The sequence below is a fragment of the Elgaria multicarinata genome, chromosome 2 (genome assembly GCF_023053635.1).
Source record: "Elgaria multicarinata webbii isolate HBS135686 ecotype San Diego chromosome 2, rElgMul1.1.pri, whole genome shotgun sequence".
In the NCBI taxonomy this organism is placed as follows: domain Eukaryota; kingdom Metazoa; phylum Chordata; class Lepidosauria; order Squamata; family Anguidae; genus Elgaria; species Elgaria multicarinata.
Window position 1 is genome coordinate 175,124,465 of NC_086172.1, and position 23,929 is coordinate 175,148,393.

The 23,929-nt window shown below is 47.9% G+C and overlaps 1 protein-coding gene across 1 annotated transcript; it reads right to left on the reverse strand.

Annotated features, from left to right (window-relative positions):
* Window positions 1-4,822: 4,822 nt before the first annotated feature.
* On the reverse strand, window positions 4,823-23,929 carry DACT1 (dishevelled binding antagonist of beta catenin 1). Its single transcript, XM_063118501.1, has 4 exons — window positions 23,567-23,929; window positions 14,082-14,214; window positions 10,210-10,365; window positions 4,823-6,991 (listed from the first exon to the last, which is right to left on the reverse strand). Exons 1-4 carry the CDS (start codon window positions 23,927-23,929, stop codon window positions 5,139-5,141), a joined length of 2,505 nt encoding a protein of 834 aa, XP_062974571.1. The 3' UTR covers window positions 4,823-5,138.

The window sequence follows — 23,929 nt, forward strand, 5'->3', positions numbered from 1 at the left end:
GGCAGAGGGGCACAGGCTTAGAATCATAGAATTGTGGAGTTGGAAGGAACCACAAGCATCATCTAATCCAACCCTCTGCAATGAGCAGGAAAACCAATTAAATCATCCATGAGAGGTGGCTGTCCAGACTCTTCTTAAAAACCTCCAGAGATGGAGAACACACAACCTCCGTAGGTCAACTGTTCTGCAGATCTTACTGTCAGGAAGATTTTCCTTATATTTAATCAAAATCTCAGTAGCTGTAACTTACACATGTTATTTCAGGTCCTATTTTCTGTGCCCATGGAAAATTGACCATCTTCCCTGTGGAATCCTGTTAACATGTCCCCCCTCAGTCTTCTTTTCTCCAGACTGAACATCCAAAGTTCCTTCAACTTGTGCTACCTATAGAAATCTCAACGCTGAAAGCCCTTTTAAGACTGAAAGCAGATTTAAGCTGAAACAAACCAAGGGGAAGCATCTCAAAAGCAGCGTTCGGGAACCCATGGCCATCCAGATGTTGCAGGATTGCTACACCCAGCATCACTGACCATGTTGCCTGGGAATGATGGCAATTAAAGCCCAACAACATCTGGAGAACCTCCTGCGCTAAAGCATCTTCTCCAAACCCCAACCTGCTTGCAAAAACAAGTTACCCTAATTTGTAAGTTTCAACGGCAAAACAAATACACTTATGTACAAAATTGTGACAATAAATAATGAACACGTTTCCTTGACATGTTAACCTTTCCAATGGAAGATTTAGGAGGTTCTGGAATATGGATAAAATGATTCAACAGCATGACATTTGGCAAGTTGATATGGACCATTACAAGACGTTGAAGTTCAAAAACCTCAACGACCTGACAATCAGCTTGCAATTGGGAACTTTGAATTCAAAATTCAGGAATTTCGCTGGATTTCAAAATCTGTGCAATATTTTGATTCAGTGCTACTTCAGCGTCTGACACAAAGCGTCCACACCTTTTCATGTTTTAATTCTCGATCGTTGAGTGCTAGAATGTGCTCTTAAAATAAACATTTAGAGGAGATGTTCTGTGGATTCCGAAGTACCCACCCGATTCTGCCACAGGCCACGTTCTGTAGTCACAGCTAAGTAGGTTTTTAAAGCAGGGATGAAAGAGCACAACCCACTGATGGACCACCTAGGATCTGCTGATTGTGGAGATTCTTACACCGAATGCAGAGCAAGTTGGACTTCTGTCTCAGTTGTTACGTTTACGCAGAGCCTCTGGGCATTAACAAGACTAACAGGCTATTAGGATTGCTCTGGAGAATGCTAGAAGTTAAAATCTAAGAGCCATGCTGGATCAGACCAAAGGTTCATCTAGTACAGCACTCTGTTCACACAGTGGCCAACTAGCTGTTGACCAGCAATCCACAAGCAATCCACAATGCAACAGCACCCTCCCATCCATGTTCCCCAGCAACTGGTGTATCAAGGCTTACTGCCTCCGATACTGGAGATAGCACATAGCCGTCAGGACTAGTAGCCCTTGATAGCCTTTTACACCAGGAGAAACTAACACATCTGGAAGGCATCAGGTTGGGGAAAGCTGCTGTAACTGTTAAAGGATAGTGAGCGATTGATTGCTCAGAGGTAGAACATGCGCAGAAGGTCTCAGCTTCAATCTCCAGTATCTCACAGTTCTTGGATACCAGCGCTGAGAAAGGCCTTAAGAAAGAATGGCTGCTAGCCGGAGTGCACAGTACTGGCTCTTCAAGCCCAAGGCAGCTTCATGTGGCCATCGCTCAGTGCCAGAGCACCAGCTCTGCGTGAAGCTCTCTGCTTCCATCGCCAGCATCTCCAGGTAAAAAGTGAGCAGGTAGCAAGTGATGGAAAATAGTGTTTAATCGAGACCCTAGCAAGGCACGGCCAGTGGGAACAGACCAGAGATGAGGAAACTTGTGGTCCCGGAGATGTGTGCTGTCCTACAACTCCCTTCTCCCTTGGCTATGATGCCTGGGGCTGATGGGAGTTGGGAGTCCAACATCTGAAGGGTCTCAGATTCCTCCCCCTGCCCACTGGAAAAGACCACACTGGGCTAGATGGACAAATAGATTGTTCTTGGTCTAAGGCAGCTTCCTGCGAGATCCTGAAAATGATCTCGTGCTGGGAGAGATCTTTTGTGGGATAACACACAGTGACATTTGTTACATCAGCTCTAGGGAATAGGAAGAGTTTGGTTTTTTTAATATTGACAAATGACAATATAGGTTATTGAGCTAATTTAATCATTGGCCCCGTTCAGAAGACACCTTAAACAACAGCTTTAAACATGGTGGTTAAGCCAGAAAGCAGGGCCCTGTTCAGAAGACACTTTAAACTATGGTGAATAAGGCCTTTTTCACCATAGTTAAAACCATGGTTTAAGGCGTCTTCTGAACACTGCCCAGCTTTCTGGCTTAACCACCATGGTCAAAGCCGTGGTTTAAGGTGTCTCCTGAACGGGGCCAATAACTTGTAGCTACAAATCTGTTGTTGATGGTTATTATGGCTGGCTTTCCTATTATTGTTATCTAGCCAGATTTTCTTGCATGTTGACCTTGTGTGTCTTTCAGGCTTGTGTTTTAGTCTGATGTATATGCAAATGCCTGGGGGCTGTCTTTACGGAGCCGGGTTGGCACTGCCTCCCTCCAAAACCACGCAGTCTTTGTCTCTCGGGGTGGGATCAGATAATCCCAACACCAAGGAGGGAGGCGGGGGGTTCTGGCGACCACCCAGGTACTTGAGCCCCCCTCCCCGCCCTCTTCCTGGTGGAAGGCAACCAATTTCGGTTGCCTTCCACCAGGGACTCCCCCTAGTTTGGACCCGGAGCGACATCAGATGGAGGAAGACTGTACTGACATCGCTTCCATTGAAAAAGTTGGGATAAGTCTCTTTTTCAATGTGCAGCTTTGCAGGAAAGTCCCACAGTGGCTGCAAAGCTGCGTCTGCGTCGTATACCTGACGCAGCACAGATCTACAGCCACTGCGGGACTTCTCCCCGTGTACAGACAGCCTCCTGGTTGGCTATCGAGCAATAATCTGAACTGAACTTTGTAAACGTAACACAAACCAGTGGGCTGAAATCACTCGCCCCTTGTTCCAACCACCCACTGCTCTTTTCGCCTGCGTGTATGAACCCAGCACATTTCTGCCTCAGTGAATGCAGGCAGAGAAGGAGGCTGTTCTGTATGAATCAAAGGATCTGTAGAAAACAAAGTAAGGATCAACACAGGGTTCAGATGTCTTTTAACACACGCACATATGGCCAAAGAGGAGCAGTGTAACCAACACTTGCTCCAGATGTCTTGTTTCTACGCGCTTGAAGCTGTCACAGTTAAAAACAGGCGGTCTTATTCCTCTCTTAAAAACTAGCACTCTGGTCTTTGCTTTGCCACTTAAAAGGCACTAGTGTCAAACGTTTGGAGGTTCAAGTGACATCAGTTAAGCAGTCCCTTCAGATTTAAATATGTGCATTTCTTTTTAGAACGAGAAACAGAAAAAAACCCACAACAACAACAACAACAACAACAGCATTCTGGGAAAGTATTTACACGAAGCACCTTGTTTCATTTCAGGAGGGAGATGTGCGCATGACCGCTAGCACAGGGCTCACCCACGGTATGCTTGCAGGAGAGCTTCATTTTGGCATATTAGTGCACATCTGGAAAGGTAAAAGCAGCACCGGAGATCGAGAAAAGGTTCTGCATAGAGCAAGGCTTGGCGGGTCGTTCTGCTATGCAACACCGGGCTTGTAAATAGCCGCTCGCCCGGTGCATTATGGCAAGTGAAGATGGCCTTCAGGTGACCAAGCATAAAAACATTTGTAAACTGGAAAAGAGCTGGTGTGGGTGTGTGTGTGATTTTCCTGGTAGATCCTTGAGAGAGAGAGAGTAAACATTTTGAAATGTTTACCTGGGGAGGGGGGAGGTTGCACAGGTTTGCCACAGGGTATGTCTTGGGGCACACCAGATGTGCCAGGCGCACGACGCACTCCATCCCCGTAAAATTACATGTTACGTTGAGCACCCTGTTTAGCGTTGCATCAATTTCTTTCAACCCTCTTTCGCCCTGTGGGCTGAACTTAATTCCGGGGAAGCTTTCTCCAGAAGTGGGCGTGGCTAAATTCAAAAAGGGGTGGGGCCAAAAAAAGCACAGTTTAGCTTAACGCTTTCAGTGCCAGTAACTCAGACTTAAGAGGGGCATTTTAGAATGGGGAAAAAACTGCACGAACGCCATGAAACCAACAACCAATCAGTAAGAGGGGGGCAGGGGGATTAGGATTGGGTCCCCAGGCCTGAGGTGCTGCACCAAGGTTTTTTAAGCCTTCCCCCTTGCACCATGATCCTGATAAAAACACCCCAATAATATACCGAAAAACTTCCTGATAAGTGTACCTTGGTGCTACTTGGCATTGAAGGAAAGCGGCCGTTGCTGCCTGTGGCAGCGTCCCTCCCATACCCAACAGTAGGGCCGATTTTCAGAAGGAGTGCAGCACAGGCGGAAAGGGTTATCCTTTCCCCTCCGGGCTTCACTGTTCAAATACCTGGAGGGTCTTTTCTCAAGGGAGGGCGTGGGTGAAACCGCCTGTGCCTGTCTTGGCAGATGCTCTCCCTTTGCCACGCCCATCTGCCCCTGGGGCGCGCGAGCCTCTTCTGAGGCCCGGCTGGGCCCAGCAAACGCTCAGCAGCCGCCCACCCTGGCTGCCGAAAGCGTGCACTCCCCCCCCCCCACACACACACTGCATTAAAGGTGGCCGCCATTTCCAGAGGCTCCAGGAATCGCTCACTTACCCCCTGCTGAGTTACTGGCGGACGCCATTAATGTGGCGGGGAAAAGTGCATGATTTTGGCAGCCAGGGTGATTGGGTGTGCTTGCGTCGAGCACATCCAACTGGATCCAGGGGGATTGGGGGGGGGGGAAGGGGTGTCCATTGGCCTCCCCGACCCAGTCAGACGTTGGCGACAACCCTAGTCGCATCTGAGCTGACACTGCTTGCGTGAACGAACGTGACCGAGACCCACCAAGAACTTGGTTCCTACATACCCTTACACAAATACAAAATACACACACACACACACACTCGTCCCCCCAGTGGGCATATGTATCGTCATCAACATCAGCATTGTTATTATGTGCGCCCAGCGTGTATTTAGACAGTAGTCATCAGTTTGAGCGAGCCGGATCGAAAGCGGAGGATTTTCTTCTTCAGGTTATGCGAGGCTTTGATCTTCACAAAGGCTTTGGCTGCGTTTTCGTGGAGCTCCGAAGCGGCGGCCACGGCCTGGAGCGGAAGCGTTTGGACAAACTGGGACCAAATGAGCCCCCCGCTCTCGTCCGAGTCGCTGGTGGTGGCGCTTTCGCCGACAAACTCCACCCCGCTCAGGCTAGACTCGCTGTCCCCAAAGCAGTTGGTGGTATAGTTGCTCCTTTCGTCCTCGCTGGTGTCCACCACCGTGGAATGGAAAAGGGACTCGCACTCGGCTGAATACTCCGAGTCGCTGGCCACGTAGGCGTAGGGGCTGACGTAGGGAGGGGGCGCCTGCGAATACACCCCAAGGGCTTCTCTCCGGTTCCTCCTCGCCCTCCGGAGGGCTTCTTCGTAAGACACCTCGGCCGAGAGTTTCCAACGGCGATAGTCAGCCCTCTTGTGCTTGGGTTTCGCAACCACGGGTTCTCGCCCGTGTCCGTGGGGCCGCACCACGGACTTCGGTGCGCCCGGCGGCCGGCTCAGAAGGCTGGCCTCCGGCTGCAGGTGGCCACTTTTCTTCCCTCTCGAGGTGGCCTTTTTCGGCTTCTTATTTGTATCCAAGTCGTCGGGGAAACGGCACTTCTTGCCCGCGGGTTTGCTTTTCTCCCGCCCGGCCTGTGGCCCGTTCTCCAGCACCGGGACCAGATGGGACCTGTGTTTGGCCAATGAACTCTTGAGAATTTTGATGCTCCTGGTGCCTTTGTGGAGTCGGACCGTTTGCGGCTGAGCGGGTATGTACTGGGCATTCACCAACAGCCCTTCCTCCAGGCTCTGAGAAGATGACCCCTCACTCTTGAAATCCAAAGGAGGCCTGGTCTCCTGAGCAATCGAGCAGGCTGTCTGCACCACCCCGTTGCTTTTAAACAGTATCTTTTTGGGCAGCTGGAGAGCTTTGTTGTCCTTCAGGGGCGTCGTGTGCCTGCAAGGGCTTTCTTTTGGACACGCCGCAAAGGTCAGGACGCTTTCCTTGGGGGCGTCGCCCTTGTTTGCCACCGGACAGTGGGCCGCCTCTAGAGGTTTGATGCTCCTTGGCGGATGTTTGCTTTGAAGTTCATGGTTGGCATTTGGTGGGAAGACTGTGGGCGGAAGCGTCTTTTTGGTCTCTAGGTGCTCCGCTTCTCTCGAAAGCTGTTTTAAGGGGGAGAAGGCCCCGTTATCTAGTCCGGCGGGGGTTCCACTGGAATGTGGAAAGGCTGGACTCAAATTCTTAAGACTGGCAGCGTTGTTGTGAGCAACACCAGCCATCTGCCGGACGCACAGGCTCCCGTGTCTCAAAATCCCTTTGGCGGGATCTGCGTTCAGATTCGTCCTCGGTTTGTTAGTCCTCACCGCAAGGGTCTTTTTCTGCACCAGGCTCAAGATGTAGCCGTCCATTTTTCTGTTGGCCACAGGGCAGGCTGCAGAATGGGATTTTTGCGGGAGGCAGGGAGCGCCCGTTTTTGCCAAATCGAGCTCCGGACCAACACAAACATCAACAAGATGGTCATCAGTTCGCTCTTCCTCTTCTCTTGCGGGGTTACAGGTCACCGGCAGAAGGAACATGGGACTCTGGACAGCAACGGCATGTAAGGGGCTGGGATAACGATACACATCATTCCCATTTTTGGACACCAGATCACACTGATATTTCGGATGCACGTCCGCGATGACGTCAAGGGAATTTGAGTGGGGTGTGGATGGAGAGCGAGAGACCATCCCCACGGACTGGTCTTCATGTTGGCTTCCTTTGTTATACTCCAGCCAGCCAATGAGATCTGGAATTGGGGGTGGAAGGGAGGAGGAGGAGAAATGAGTAAGGAAATGTTCCATGTTTAATACAAATAATAACGTCTATGACTATAGTAAAGACTCTAGGGGCGTTTAATTTTTGTGAAAAGCAAAACTAAGTTTTGTATTCAAAATCCAAATCAGAAAATGGTCAAGGGTACCAGGTTCCCGTAGAATTTGGATTTTGAGGCTGGTGCCCAACTTTCCCCACATCCAAAAAAATTGAAATTAGGGATCCGAGGGCCCCATCCACCTCCCACATCAAAACCTCCCAACAACAGGGGATTTCAAACACCACTCTTTTTTCTAATTAAGGGACTCTGGGTTTCATTGACTTTTTTCTTTTTACTGAAAACGTGAACGTTTCCATCCAATTTCAAGCCGTAAGTTTGGAAATTTAGTCTATTTTGGCCAAAGTTTGATTTCATTCTTTCAGCTTGTCAGACAGAATTTCCTACGACACACCCACACAGACCTAATTTGGGGGGAAACGGGGTGTGCCGTTTCAGCGGTATAAATTCCCAGTGTCCAGATTATGAAATCCAGCTACCATCACTGGTCCCCTTACCAGTCCGTATGGATTACACCAACCAGGACATGACCCACAGTCACCACGTCCACATGGCATTTTTCTCCCTCTCTCAAAATACTAGGACCCGGGGTCATCCCATGAAGCTGATCCAGGACAAATAAAAGGAAGTACTTCTTCACACAGCGCATAGTGAAATTATGGAACTCACTAACACAAGATGTAGTGATGGCCACCAATCTGGATGGCTTTAAAAGGGGGTTGGATAAATTGCTGGAGGAGAACGCTATCCATGGCTACTAACCCTGATGGTTGTGTGCTATCTCCAGTATTCGAGGCAGGAAGCCTGTGTGCACCAGTTGCTGGGGAACATGGGCAGGAGGGTGCTGTTGCACCATGTCCTGCTTGTCCATCCCTGGCCGATGGCTGGTTGGGCACTGTGTGAACAGAGTGGTGGACTAGATGGACCCTGGGTCTGATCCAGCAGGGCACTCCTTATGTTCTTATGGCTAGCTTCTTACAGGCAGCACCAAATTATCGCCTTGTCTCTCTGGCTCAACTGGCTGATGTATCCGGCTCCTAACTAAAAGGATGGTGATTTGAACCTACCTAGAGGGCATCCACCTTGCTCACATATTGTAGGGGAAAAGGGTGTACAACTGAGTGACATCAGCAAGAGCCAGCATTAAATGTCTAATTGCCCGAACTGCTGCTAACCAAAGCAGCACAGATTCTGTTTGGTACCTAACACAGGATGTCTCTGCCAGAGTGATTATTAATCCCCAAAACTCTCTTTCCTTAAAAAACTTGTCAGATGAAAATGTAACAACTCCAGCTCGTTCATCCTCGTTGCACCAATGGACTGACCCGGTATATTTCTGGGTGCAAAGATGACTGCAGATGCTGACTGCAGCCAGGAAACCAGAAGACGTTTACTTCTTGGGAGGAGAGCAATGACAAATCTCGATAAAATAGTTAAGAGCAGAGACACCACACTGACAACAAAGGTCCGCATAGTCAAAGCAATGGTATTCCCCGTAGTAACCTATGGCTGCGAGAGCTGGACCATAAGGAAGGCTGAGCGAAGGAAGATAGATGCTTTTGAACTGTGGTGTTGGAGGAAAATTCTGAGAGTGCCTTGGACTGCAAGAAGATCAAACCAGTCCATACTCCAGGAAATAAAGCCAGACTGCTCACTTGAGGGAAGGATACTAAAGGCAAAACTGAAGTACTTTGGCCACATAATGAGAAGACAGGATACCCTGGAGAAGGGGCTGATGCTAGGGAAAGTGGAAGGCAAAAGGAAGAGGGGCCGACCAAGGGCAAGATGGATGGATGATATTCTGGAGGTGACAGACTTGACCTTGGGGGAGCTAGGGGTGGCAACGGCCGACAGAAAGCTTTGGTGTGGGCTGGTCCATGAAGTCACGAAGAGTCGGAAGCGACTGAACGAATAAACAACAGGTGTCACAAAAAAGGTACCTCTGCTTTTTCCACATTCCTGGTTGGAAAATAAAGAGTCCAGCCAGAGCACACGTTTTTTAATTTGCCCCACCTGGTGCCCTCCAGATGTGTTGAACTACAACTCCCAGCATCCCCCAGCCAGCTAGGGGATGCTGGGAATTGTCGCCCAACTCATCTGGAGGGCACCAGGTTGCAGAACGCTGCTCTACTTGATGTGATCTGTTGCCAAGGTAATTCTGGACAAACTTAATACACTGCTGTAATCCCCAGTAACACGTCTTGCAAGATTTTGAAAAAGCCGTGCGTGGAAAATCACAGAGGGCCCTCGCCACGAGCCTTTCTAAACCTCTTCTAAGAGGAATATGACTTTTAATAAATATGGATGGTTCAGGAGCAAAACTCTTCTTCAATTGCTCGTTCAAGACAAAGGGTGCAAGGCAGGTGAGCACTCACGAGGAACACAAAAAGGGAGCGAAGTCTAAGTCTGCTGTAGAAAAGTTTAACAAATCTGTTGTTAATAATTTCTGCAGACATTATGATATAGGGTGACTGTATGAAAAGTAGGACAAGGCTCCTGCTTCTTTTAACAGTTGTATAGAAAAGGGAATTTCAGCAGGTATCATTTGTGTGCCTGCAGCACCTGATGAAAGTCCCTCTTCATCACAACAGTTAAAGCTGCAGGAACCCTGCCCTCTTTTGTACCTGGTCACGCGAGGCAGGGCTCCTGCAGCTTTAACTGTTGTGATGAAGAGGCGATTTCACCAGGTGCTGCACGCATACAAGTGACACCTGCTGACATTTCCTTTTCAGCACAGCTGTTAAAGATACAGGAGCCCCGTCCTCCTTTCCGTAGGGTCACCCTACATTACTACAAGCCCTTGAAGAAGGCCTAATAAAAAAGCCAGAGGCTGGAAAAACGTTGGGCATCTTTGCCACAGCATCCTGAGACTTCTCTCCCGTTTTGTCTTTGCCTTACATCAAGAACAATATATTGGTTATTGAAAAAAAATCAAATTTCCTGCCAGCTACTGGGAGGGTTGCAAGTAAGCTCAGAAGGAACGTGGAATTTCTGAGGGGTGTGTGTGGCAGAGTCCCTGCTAACAAAGAAGTGTTGCTGCGGTGTCCTCACAAGCCCTGACTCCCATTACACCACAGCTAACAGCCTAAGTCGCCCCAGAAGCGGTTCCAGGGCCTTCTATGCCCCTGCTGTACCTGCAGACTTGGGCCGTCCGTCGGAGCTATTCAAGGAGGCGTCCAGAGGGCTGCAGAAGCAACTACTGGAGGGGCAAGTGGATAAGCACTCGCTGAAGACAGAGTTGGACGAGTTGGAGAGTGACCCAGAAGCCCCGTCGCTCAGCTCGTAAAACCCTAGGAGAAACAAGAGGACCCATTAACGCCACGCCCGGCTGGCAGTATAAAGACGGAAAGGTATCTACGTGCTACAAGCGGGGCTCGCGCCGAAAGGTTGCCACACGGCGTGCTCCTGTCCCGTTTTCCAGCCATGCCCCCTCCCAGGACACTCCATTGCGTCCCCCCTCCCTGCTGCTACCCCATTCCTCAACCCCAACAGTCAGTCAGTGTTCCGTGCCCATCAGGCAGTGCCAGGTCCAGGTCCCTCAGGAACTTTGGGCAAGGCCCCCTCCATGGGACTCCTCCCTCAGTGAGCCTACCTTCTCACCGCCATTTTTACCAGCTCCTCTAGCTCCTCCTCCTATTATTATTATTATTATTATTACAGTTCTGGTTACATAGGTCAAGTACGGTAATACATCACATATGTACATTCGGAGTCAATACACATATTTATACTTATTCCTGCTTGGGTTTAAGAGTGTTTAACATTAATTAGTTTGATTTGATTTACACACCTCTCCCGACGTGAATATACCTGGTACCTATGTTCAACATCTAAGGTCCTCCTCCGAGTGTCTACTCCGAGAGAGGCTTGGAGTGTGGCAACAAGGGACAGGGCCTTTTCGGTGGTGGCCCCCAGACTATGAAATGATCTCCCTGACGAGGCTCGCCTGGCGCCAACGCTGCTATCTTTCCAGCGCCAGGTTAAGACTTTCCTCTTTGCCCAGGCATATGGCGGCACATCTTAATCACCCACACGTTTAGGTTTTTTTAACGGTTTTTAATGCTTTATGTGTGTATGTTCTGTGTTTTAGAATTTTAGATTTTGTATCCTTGTTTTTATCTTAATTTTAGAATTTCTGTAAACTGCCCAGAAAGCCCTGGCTATGGGAGCGGTATATAAGTGCAATCAATCAATCAATCAATCAATCAATAAATTCAATTTAATTCGATTTAATTTAGGGCACCCTAAATTGCTAAATCTCTTTACCCGTCCACCTATGCTTTCCATAGCTCTATATATGCTGATGGGGGTGTTCCCCCATCTTCTTTATCCACATAGTCAATAAATCTCTTCCATAGCCCCTCAAATTTATCTTCACTCTGTTGTCCTCGTACTTCCCTCATTTTTTGTATCAGCTTTTCTAAGAGGGCCATCCGCCAAACCCTTTGATACCAACGATCAATATGAAACCCTTTGCCATCCTTCCAATGTTTCGCTATCAACCACCTGGCCGCTAGGAGTAGATGGCTTACTAATTCCTTGTTTAACAGATTGATATCTGATCCCCAATATAAATATAACAGAGCTAAGTGAACCCATTGTCCGGTTATCGAATTGAACACTTCCTGGAACACTTCCTCCTCCTCCTTCTCATCATTGCTACTACAAGCAGAGAACCTGTAAGCCAATAAGCCGGGGCGTCTCCTCCTCCTCCTCCTCCCCATCACCACTGTCTGGGCCAGAGCGAGAGGCAGGTGAAGAAGCCGGTTGCCATGCAACTCCAGGGGGCTCCTGTCAGTGGGCCCCTGCCTGGAGTGAGGACCCTACCGCAGGTGGCCCAACCACGCCTACCCGTGACGCCACCTCTGCCCCTGGCTCAGTTCTCAATGGGCTGTTTTGGGAGAGGGAGGTGTTGCTGCCTCAGGGTGTTTTTCCCCATTATTATTATTATTATTGCATTTATATCCCTCCTTTTTTCCTTCAAGGAACCCAAGGCGGCATACATAATCCTCCTCCTCCTCCATTTTTATCCTCACAACAACAACCCTGTGAGGTAGGCTGAGCTGAGAGCCTGTGACTGGCCCAAAGTCACCCAGTGGGTTTCCATGACCAAGTGGGGACTAGAACCCGGCTCTCCCGACTCCCAGGCCAACACTTTAGCCACTACACCACCCTGGCTTTAGCCACTACCCTAATGAGTTTTTCTACTTCTCCAACCCCTGAGGTCCCTCCCAAACACGCTGGCACCCTTCCAACTCTTTCTCAGTAACCCTGTTTTCGCTACAACCCATCACGACTCAACACCCCGAGTTCACTATAAGTTAATGTGATTCGATTCCTTGGAAGTGAAAATAAAGCCCCTGTATTGCAGCTTGATAGATTTATAACCAGGGTTAGCAGCAGAGCACAAGTGGATACTGGCAAATGTTTCAGAGTTACCAAAGTGTCATACTTTTAGCATCCAGGGATTCAATGCAATTTTATCTTTCTTTTATATGATTAAATTTTGAATGCAGCATTTTGCCCCAAATTTTGCAAATTCTAGAACAGCCTTCCTCAACCTGGGGCGCTCCAGATGTGTTGGACTGCACCTCCCAGAATGCCCCAGCCAGCTGGCTGGGGCATTCTGGGAGTTGTAGTCCAACACATCTGGAGCGCCCCAGGTTGAGGAAAGCTGCTCTAGAGCTTTAAACTTGTTGGCATCTTCTGATTATTTTTGTATTTTTATTTTTGGCAGGCATCAAAATACAAGATCTCATCAGCCTCCTACTGACAAATACTAAGTACCAGTGCATGCCAACTTTCAAGTAAGCTGGACCATTGTGTGTTTAATTATTAAATTACAGTTAAATATCAACTGTCATATCACACAGCATCCTGTGTCAAGGACAGATAACAAACATTTGGTGTGAATATTCAGCAGACACTCAGAGGCCCCGTTCAAAAGACATCTTAAACCTCGGCTTTAACCATCGTGGTTAAGCCAGATAGCCAGGCTGTGTTCAGAAGACACCTTAAACCACAGCTTTAACCACAGTGACTAAGGCAAAAGCAATTCCCGTTTCCCTTTGGTAAGGAAAAGCTAGATGCTTCTTTGATGCAGTGTGTATGCATCCGTGGCTCTTTCCTCGCCAGGAAAACAAGACAGAAAGAGGCCCAAAATGCAGCACTGCAGGCAGTTTTAAAAGGAAGGCCAGTGCAGGCAGAGCGAGGCTTCCATAAATACGGGCCTTCTATAAGAAAGCAATATAAACTGCCCAGAGAGCTTTGGCTGTGGGGCAGTATATAAATGTAAATAAATAAATAAATAAATATGAGAACAGACCTTCACTCAAGACTAAAGTAGATGTCAGCAGCTACAGCAACTCGTGCTTGATAGCCTCGGACCCTTAATCGTTGCAACTTTTCCTTGGAAGTTTTCCTTTATCACTTGCAGTTTGTTCTTAACAGATGCCTAGTGCAATCTTTGCCATCCTGATATCAAATGACACGACCACTTACATAGGGTGACCCTATGAAAAGGAGGACAAGGCTCCTGTATCTTTAGCAGTTGCATAGAAAATGGAACTTCAGCAGGTGTCATTTGTATATATGGAGAACCTGGGGGAAATTCCTCTTCATCACAACAGTTAAAGCTGCAGGTGCCCTGCCCTCTTTTAAATCTGGTCACTCTAGTATAGCTCCTGCAGCTTTAACTGTTGTGATGAAGAGGGGATTTCACCAGGTGCTGCGTGCCTACAAATGACACCTGCTGAAATTCCCTTTTCTATGCAACTGTTAAAGATACAGGAGCCCTGTCCTCCTTTTCATAGGGTCACCCTAACTCACAGCCCTCTCTGTGGACAGGCAGGACGGAAGGAATCCATGCACGATGCCTCTGGGCTGCAAGATTCGGGGTGTGGAGCACGAGTACATTCCAGGGCTGCAAAAGCACCTCTACCGGCACGCTTCCAAGAATTCACGCGTGTCTCCTGACAGCCCCGGCGTGGCCACCCGGAACACCTACCTGAGCTGGGGCGGCTGTCCGTCTCCAGGTGCTCATCTGCCGTTTTCTCAACATCCAGCCTCAGGTCGCTGATCTGCTTGTCCAGTTCTTGCAACTGGTTTAACAAGCCGGCATCCCGTCTCCGCAAGCAGTTCTACAGCGACAAAAGAAGAAAACAACGCTGAGACGCGACGGGCCAGGAAGAACAAATGTGTCGCAATAAAAGGGTTCCACACATTTTGGCTGGGCCAAACATTCTGTCTAGTAGCCAGCCAGCTTTCTCGATTCCCGCCCTGCAGAGGCAAAGTGTTTCCCTTTTGAACCCGGTGCCAGATCCGGCCCATGGCAGGTTGCCGCCTGAAGGGAGCATTCCCTGCCATCATCATTATCATCATCATCATCATCATTTCATTTATATCCTGCCTTTTTTCCTCTTAAGGAACCCAAAGCGGCGTACATAATCCTTCTCCTCTTACACTCCCCTGAAAGACTGTGTTCGCAGCTTCTGGATCCGTCGCTCCAAATGACAGCCAGGAGTGCCTATTTATTTATTTATTTATTTATTTCATTTCTATACCGCCCAATAGCCGAAGCTCTCTGGGCGGTTCACAAAAATTAAAACCACGAAGAGCATAATAAAACAACCAACAATTTAAAAACACAAATACAAAATACAATATAAAAAGCACGACCAGGATAAAACCACACAGCAAAAATTGATATAAGATTAAAATATGAAATTAAAACAGCAGAGTTTAAATTTAAGTTAAATTAGGTGTTAAAATACTGAGAAAATAAAAAGGTCTTCAGCTGGCGACGAAAGGAAAACAATGTAGGCGCCAAGCGAACCTCTCTGGGGAGCTCGTTCCACAGCCGGGGTGCCACAGCAGAGAAGGCCCTCCTCCTAGGCTGATATGCCAGCTGCGCCCCTTCCTAGCGTTGGAAGACCTAAAGACGGTAGTAACTGGTAACTTCGAGGCTCGACTTATGCAACGCGCTCTACATGGGGCTACCTTTGTGCCTAGTCCGGATTAGTCCAAAATATGGCAGCCAGGCTGGTCACTGGTACACCAAGGGGTGACCAAATTACACCAGTTTTAAAATCTCTTCACTGGCTGCCGATTAGTTTCCGGGCAAAGTACAAAGTGTTGGTTATTACCTTTAAGGCCCTACATGGTTTGGGTCCAGGCTACCTTCTTCCGTACAATCCGCCCCGCACACTCAGGTCCTCTGGGAAGAATCCACTTCAGCTAGCAAAAACTAGATTAACAGCTGTTACCCAGAGGACCTTTTCTTCTGCTGCTCCCAGACTGTGGAATGGCCTGCCGGAGGGGATTCGTCAACTTGACAATCTTTTAGAATTTAAAAAAGCAATAAAGACTGATCTATTCCGGCAGGCCTATCCAGTGGAATTTTAGAATGTTTTCAGGATGTTTTAAAGATGTTTTAATCATGTATGGTATGTTTCAATCCGTTTTAATGTGTATTTTATATCATGTTTTTATACTGTTTGTTTTGTACTTTGAATTGTTTTAGTTTTTGTGAACCGCCCAGGGAGCTTCAGCTAGGGACACGCAGAGTGCGCAATCCACTTCCAGGCTGCCAAGCAACCTACGAACGGCCATTCGTAAGTTGTTAGTGTGACGTCTGAACTTTGGGTTGTTTGTGGGTTAAACAACCCCAAATTCACTCATAATTTGTTCTTAGGTTATTAATACACAATTTGCCATTGTGACATGCAAAGTGGCCCACTCTTCAAACAAACCTTCCGATTTTCAAGCATATCCGCCACATGAACCCACCAAGCAATTAAGCTAATCTTCTAAGTGTGCAATCCCATGCATGTTTAGGCAAAATAAATAAATAAATAAATAAATAAATAAATACAAGTCCCAGCATGCCACATCCAGGGAATGTTGAGAGGAGTAGAGGTTTTTCTGTCTAAAAATGCATAAGACTGCACCCTAAGGTGCTTTTCCAGAAACCCCTCCCATCAGATGCAAGGTAGGGGTGTAACGCACAGAAGGTCTTCTCTGTGGTGGTACCCTGGCTTGGGAATTTCTTCCTGAGAAAGGATAACCTGATGCCTTCCTTACTATCACGTAGGCACCAGGATGAATCTCTCCTGTTCTCCCAAAAACATAAGAAGAACCGTGCTGGATCAGACCAAAGGTCCATCTAGTCCACCATTCTGTTCACACATTGGCCAAACTGTGGACCAGGAACCGACAAGCAGGACACGAATGCAACAGCACCTTCCCACCCATGTTCCCCAGATACTGGTGTTCATAGGCTCACTGCCTCTACTGCTGGACACAGCACACAGCTATCAGGATTAGTAGCCACAGATAGCCTTCTATTCCAGGAATTTATCTAACCCGGCTTGAAAGCCATCCAAATTGGTGGCCATCACTACATCTGGCGCCTACACTGTATTCTTTTCGTCGCCAGCTGAAGACCTTTTTATTTTCTCAGTATTTTAACACCTAACTTAACAAATTTACATTTTGCTGTTTTAATTCTGCATTTTAATCCTATATCAATTTCTGCTGTGTGGTTTTATCCTGGTTGTGCTTTTTATATTGTATTTTGTATTTGGGTTTTTAGATTGCTGGTTGTTTTATTATGTTCCTCGTGGTTTTAGTTTTTGTGAACCGCCCAGAGAGCTTCGGCTATTGGGCAGTATAAAAATGTAATAAATAAATAAATAAATTGTGGTCATGAATTCCATAGTTTAACTATGTGCCATGTGAAGAAGTGCTGTCAACCAGGAACCTACACGCAGGACATGGTGCAACAGCACCCTCCCACCCATGTTCCCCAGCAACTGGTGCCTATAGGCTTAATGCCTCAGGTACTGGAGATAGCACCCAACCATCAGGGATAGTAGCCGTTGATAGCGTTTGCCTCCAGGAATTTATCCAACCCCCTTTTTAAAGCCATCTATATTGGTGGCCATCACCACATCTTGTGGTAGTGAGTTCCATACACTGTGTGAAGAAGTACTTTTTTTATCTGTCCTGAATCTCTCACTAATCAGCTTCATGGGACAGGTCGGGTTCTAGTATTTTGAGAGAGGAAGAAAAATGTCACCCTATCCACATTCTCTACACCATGCATAATTTTGTACACCTATCATGTCTACATTTAGCCTCCTTTTTTCCCCAAGTTTTTAATTAACATCAATAGTATTTATTCTGGGAGCTTTTGCTTATCTTGGTCAGATGGGCTTTGTGCAATTGTACAGGTAGGCTTTATTTTAGTATATTGGTAATTTTTTAGTGGGGGGGGAATAGTTAAGGTTGTTAGTGTTTATTCCAAGCTGCATTGAATGCTTTTATTTTAAAAAAATGGAAAGACAGGATTTTTTTTTTAAAAAAAATAAGACTTAGAAACTTACTTTGGAAAACAATAAATCAAGAAGCTGAGTTTTGAATGCAATACCATATTCTGCCCTTTTTCTGTCCTTCCACAGAATCGGATGCCTTGCTTTTGGGGACAGAAATTTCACCTCATTTTATAATGCAGGCATTTAGTTACCACCCCAATTGCACGTCACAGACCTATAGCTGTACAACTATGCTGGCAAGATTATAAGAGTTGGATCAATGCAATGAAATTCCCTTCTCTACCCTCAATTATACAAATGCATTACTTTCTCAAAATAACTAGAGTGTTTAAGCAATTTTGCAAAGGTATTCTTGATGCAAACTGCTATAAAGAATGAGTTTAAAATAAGCTCATTAACCCTAGGTCAGAGCAATCAGTTTTCCTGCTGAATCCTATAATTATATCTATCCATCAACACCCACCCCAGTGGTGCAAAGCTTTTACAGACGTTTTCCTTTGTATCTTAAAATGTTTCGCTGAGCTGCCTTCGCGAACGCATTGCGCCTTCGAAAGGGGATGGATGGAAAATGCATTCATTTATAGTGACATAAACAAGCCGACACCTTGACTTGTTGATGACTGACATTCGAGGGCAGTTTCGTACAACCCAAATCAACTAGCACTCCGGGGGCATTTGCACGCCACTGTGAATAGTGCAAGCACACTTCAAGGTGCTGGTTTTGACCTATAAAGCCTTACACGGCTTGGGACCACAATACCTGACGGAACGCCTCTCCCGACGAGAATATACCTGGTCACTACGTTCAACATCTAAGGTCCTCCTCTGGGTGCCTACTCTGAGAGAGGCTCGGAGTGTGGCAACGAGGGACAGGGCCTTTTCGGTGGTGGCCCCCAGACTATGGAATGATCTCCCCGACGAGGCTCGCCTGGCGCCAACGCTGCTATCTTTCCGGCGCCAGGTTACGACTTTCCTCTTTGCCCAGGCATATGGCGGCACATCTTAATCACCCACACGTTTAGTTTTTTTTAACGGTTTTTAATGCTTTATGTGTGTATGTTCTGTGTTTTAGAGTTTTAAATTTTGTATACTTGTTTTTATCTCAATTTTAGAATTTCTGTAAACCGCCCAGAGAGCCCTGGCTATGGGAGCGGTATATAAGTGTAATAAATAAATAAATAAATAAACTTCAAGGCAACATCGGAGGCCGTTGCTGTAAATTTCTGCAGGTTCAAGTGCCTGGGTTTGTCTGCTATGAAAAGGAGGACAGGGCTCCTGTATCTTCAGCAGTTGCATAGAAAGGGGAATTTCAGCAGGTGTCATTTGTATATATGGAGAACCTGGTGAAATTCTCTCTACATCAAAACAGTTAAAGCTGCAGGATCTATACTAGAGTGACCAGATACAAAAGAGGACAGGGCACCTGTAGCTTTAACTGTTGTGATGAAGAGGGAATTTCACCAGGTTCCCCATATATACAAATGACACCTGCTGAAATTCCCTTTTCAATACAACTGTTAAAGATACAGGAGCCCTGTCCTCCTTTTCATACGGTCACACTAACTATAGGACATAAGTAGTTTGAAACATCCTCTTAGACTACAATGCACGATCTCTGCTGCTCTGCAGCACCACTCCTGTAATGGTCAGTGATTACTGCAGGATTGTCAAACTAGTCAGATCAAGTGACCCAGAATCAAAGAATCGTAGAGTAGGAAAGCGCCTCTAAGGCCATCGAGTCCAACCCCCTCTTCAATTCCTGCCTGAATCCCTGGAGAAGCATTGCTGCCAGCCAGTGTCAACAATACTGGGTTCGATAGACGACGTATCTGACTCAATATAAGACAGCTTCCCATGCGTGTGACCCCAACACTTTTTTACATATAATGTGGATAAAACTGGCCACTTTTATTTTGAAGAGGGGAAAAGCAGCTGGAGGGACCTGATCTAGAATGTGCTCTCAATCAAAGGCCAGCATCATTTCCTGCCCAAGCCGAGCTCCTGGGCTATTTGCCCCTGAAGGTGCTGTTTGCAAAGAGCAGCATGGCAGGAAGGGGCGATTTTCAGCAGAAATCGAATGGATTCAGAGTAGATTCTGGATCGGGCTGCAATGGCTACTTTTTCTTCAAAGTTTTTGTATGAACGTGTCTATGAATTTATTTAGATTAATAATAATAATAATAATAATAATAATAATAATAATAATAATAGCTATGCAGGATAAAGTTATAGCAAGAACTACCAAAAATACATCATAAAAGATAACAATGTAACAACAGACCTATGCAGGAAATGCCATCAATTTCAAGAAACAATCACCCATGTAACAGGAGGATGTAAAGTTTTGGCAGGAATAGACTATATGGACAGACACAATACAGCTGCAAAAATAATTCACCAACAACTGGCCATCAAATTTAATCTTATCAAACAACCTACACCATTCTATACATACTCACCCCAAACTATCTTGGAAAATGCAGATCATAAAATATACTGGGACAGAACTTGCAACTGACCAGACATAATGATCATAGACAGAAAAGAAAAACACACATACCTCATCGACATAGCAATACCGAATGACAAAAATGTTGCTGAAAATGAACACCACTGGCCACGGAAGTCAAAGAACTATGGCAACAACAAAAAATCACAGTTATTCCAATAGTCACATCACTCACTAGCATCACATCAAAAAACTATACAGAAAACCTTCAGAAACTGGGCCTACCAAAATACATCCACACCAACATCCAAAAAGCAGTCATACTTAAAACAAGCTCAATTGTCAGGAAATTCCTGAATCTGTAAAAGACAGCATGACTTGGCAATGCCTAACATGTCCGCCTAGAAAAACTACCATGAGCGAGAAAGAAACAATAACAATAGATTCTGACTGGTTCTGACTGAACCCCGGAGCAGAATCACCATGCAAGAGAGAGGCAGCAGCTCAGGAAACAAAGCTCTAGGTCTGCTTCCAGGAGCCGCCCCACTGAAGACCCATACACCACCTCCCCAGGAAGGAGACCCCACCTTAAACCCTCTGATTCCATTGCAGAGGAGAGAACGCCAGACCCATTTCTTCTTCCCCTTGACAGGAGAACCCTACTCTTTAACTCGCCCACGGCTTTGATTTCTTTTTCCTTCCCAGGGAGGAATCAGAGATTGTATTTAAAGATGGAGGATGCAGGGAGATAGAACCACAGCTGCTTTCGATCCAACATGTGCCAATGAGATCTCCGGGACTATTGCCGCCTTCAAAGGCCTGGTCACCCCAGGCCAGGGAGACCCTGAGCTGCACCACGCAGGCCGCAGCAGACGTCTGTGACGCAGTTCCGCATGCACATTACGTCCAGGGCCATGCAGAAAAAGTCCAAAGGCCTGCTGGCCCACATGTAAAATAACTTGCACCACACGTCTGCTCTCAAAGAAAGGAAGGAATTTTCTTCCCCCCTTTGCAAACATTTATTTGCCCGTTTGCTGGGAGGAACTCTAGGTGAGCCAGTGCTCTCTCACCGTAATAAATTACTTTGATCTCTTTCCTGACTGAATAAACAGGTGGCCGTTTTTGGAATTACAGCTGCTAGACATGCAAATAAGCTTTCCTTATTTCTGCTCTGCCCCATTCCCAGCTCACACACCCAAAGCAGAGGCTGCCCCCCCCCCCCCGCACACACCCACATCTGCACTCAATTTTGCATTTGCGGTTTGGATGGGCTGAGTTAGTGCGATGGCACGGAATATTCACAGACGTTCCAACTTCTCAAGGAGCAGAACTGTTGGAATGTTTGCAGCCCAAATTCTGTGAGTGAAGGGAAACCTGTCCATTTGGCTGGGAATAAAACCTCACAAAGGTCCTAGGGAACAGAAAGAGTTTTGTGGCACAGGTTCTGGGCCCTTCTTGTTTCTTCAGCAACCACTGCCATTCATGATGACCCCCAGCCACTTCTTCTGGCCTCCTGTCATGTCCTCCACTCTCACCTACCCATATCATCCTTCCGGCCACCTCCTGCATTTCCCCTTTTCCAAGAAGTTCTAATTCTGCACACACACACACACACACCACTTAATATCGGGTTCAAAATAAAACACATCAGTCAAGCACATTTTTCTACCATCAGCAACATTTCCATCTATTTTACTGTTTCTGCATCACTGACTCTGCAGAAACCAAGTTTCGCTGGCACAGACAGACAGCCTCTCCTTGGCACAAAAATCACGAACCGCCTGGCCACCTTGGCAAAGCGGCGCAAGTCCGTAGCTCTGCCAATCCTTCTTCTTTCTTTTTTTTATGCTGGCTGAAATCACATATATACACCCCTGGGAACTTCTCCTGCACAGACCCCTATGGAAAGGAAGCCCAGGGAGTCCCTTGGACCAGCGGGGGGCGTATTCCAGGGACTGTCATCGCACAAGCCCATTTGAAAAGAAATGAGATCTCGGGGGAAGAGCGTCATCACCACAGCAAGCAAGGACCCCTTTGGAAAACAAGCCCTGCTGGAATGTAGCTGGGAGAAGTGTGGGGGAGGAATGTCAGCTGAGCAAAACAGCACCTGATTTTGATTTTTGCTCTCGGGTCTCCCCACAACTCCACCGCTTTGCTGCCGGTGTCCTCAAAGTGCTGCAGAAGGCATTCTTCTGCTGACTTTACAGGGAGCTCACCAGGGTCACCTTCCAGCGGGACTGATTCCTGGGAGGGGGGCACCAATGTCCGTAAAAGCTTTCCCCCCTGGGCTTCATGCAAGTACATTTAATCTGACTCTTTGCCACGGAGCAAGGATAGAAATGAGAAGCCAGGCGACGCTCCTCAGTTTTGTCCCACAAAGGCCCCAGCAGCACCGAGGGAAATTCAGTAAGGTGTTTTATTCCCAACCCATCCAATACCTGCTCTTGACTGCAGCCGACAGGGACAGCATAAACAGGAGGCAAACCGCTTTCCGACAGCAGGCAGTCTGATATTCAACTCAACGCCCATCCAGGCGACTGGTAGCCTAGATGGGCACACACACACCCTGGTCTCTTCCCCCCCCACACACACACCCGTTTTACACACACACACACAGTGTGTCAAAGTGACCTCCCCAACTCTCCAGTGGAAAGAATCAGACCAGCTTGTAAGATCTGGGAAAATATTGGATTTCCAGGGTTGGGGGGAGAGGCTATTCCCTACGGCCACTTCCAGGGTAGCAAAAAAAAAAAAACCCACCCTCATTTGGAAGCTGCAGTAATTAATCACTATATACTAGCAGCTATGGCTGCTATTGTCAGCCCAAAAGAAGATGAGCGCAGGGCGGACAGAGGTGCAGGAGGCTGAAAGAGGAAGGAGGCCAGCTGCCTTGCACAGACCTATTATTATTATATTATTATTATTATTATTTCTAAAAAGAGAATACTTTTGCGGTGTTCAAACAAAACCACACTGCTCTTTGAAAAAAAGAGACAGACAAATGGACGCTGGGTGTCCTTGAACAATGATATTTCAGAATCCTGGGAAAGAAACCTTCCCGACACAGGGATGCCACTTCAAATGACAGAGCGCCCAGTGCCTCTCTTTGTGGCGCCCACTGGTAAATACGGGAAAGGGGGCGCCATTCCCGTCTTGCATGGGGAGGTATGGGGGGGGGTCCCTCTCTGCCTCCACCGTTTATTTTGTAGGAGCAGAAGCATTTCAATGTGCCTTTCACCACCTTGCCCTTGGACCAGCCGCTGCGTGCACAGACAGCTCGAATGCCAGCCCCCCGCCCCGCTCCCCAAAATGTGAGCCATCCTCACCCGATCCCCTGTTCCAAATCTGCAACCGAATCAATCGGGCACAATGGATGCTAAAAGAGAACCCACTTCCCATTCCCAGCCTCTTTCCGGGGTGGGGGTGCAGGAAGGAGGTCGAGGAAGCCAATCTCCCAACTGCAGGGCAAAATCCCAGGCGCGCGCGGACAGTCGGCGCGGCATTGGCAAGGGCGCTCTGCGCGCGCTCAGAGGTGCTCTCGTCACACGTTCCAAGGTTCGATTCTTGGCAGGAGGGGAGGGGGTTCGGGGCCTGAAAGGGGGGGTTCATCCAGACTGAAAGGGGGGGTTCATCCAGCCGGGCTTTCCGCAGCGTACCGAAACCCTCCCCGCCCGGTGCGCACAGGCAGCGCTCCGCTCCGCGGCTCACCAGCTGCCTCCGCAGGAGAAGGATGTTCTCCTCCAGGAACTTCTCCTCCAAGCTGCGCGGGGCGGCGGCGGCTCCGTCGCCCGGCGGCGGCTCCTCGGAGCAGCTCCCGGCCAGGGGGGCGGCGGCGGCGGCGGCGGGCCCGGCCGCCAGCAGCCGCTGGACGCGCAGCTCGTGGCGCTGGCGCAGGAACTCCAGCTCGGCCAGCCCGGCCAGGGTGGCCTCCAGGCGCTCGCGGGTGCGCAGCCGCTCCGCCTCCGTCGTCTCGCTCTTGGCGCCGTCCCGGGGCCAGCGCGCGTCGGGCTCCCTCGCCGCCGCCGCCGCCGCCGCCGCCTGGCTTTGGCCCTGCTCCGGGCTCGCCTTCAT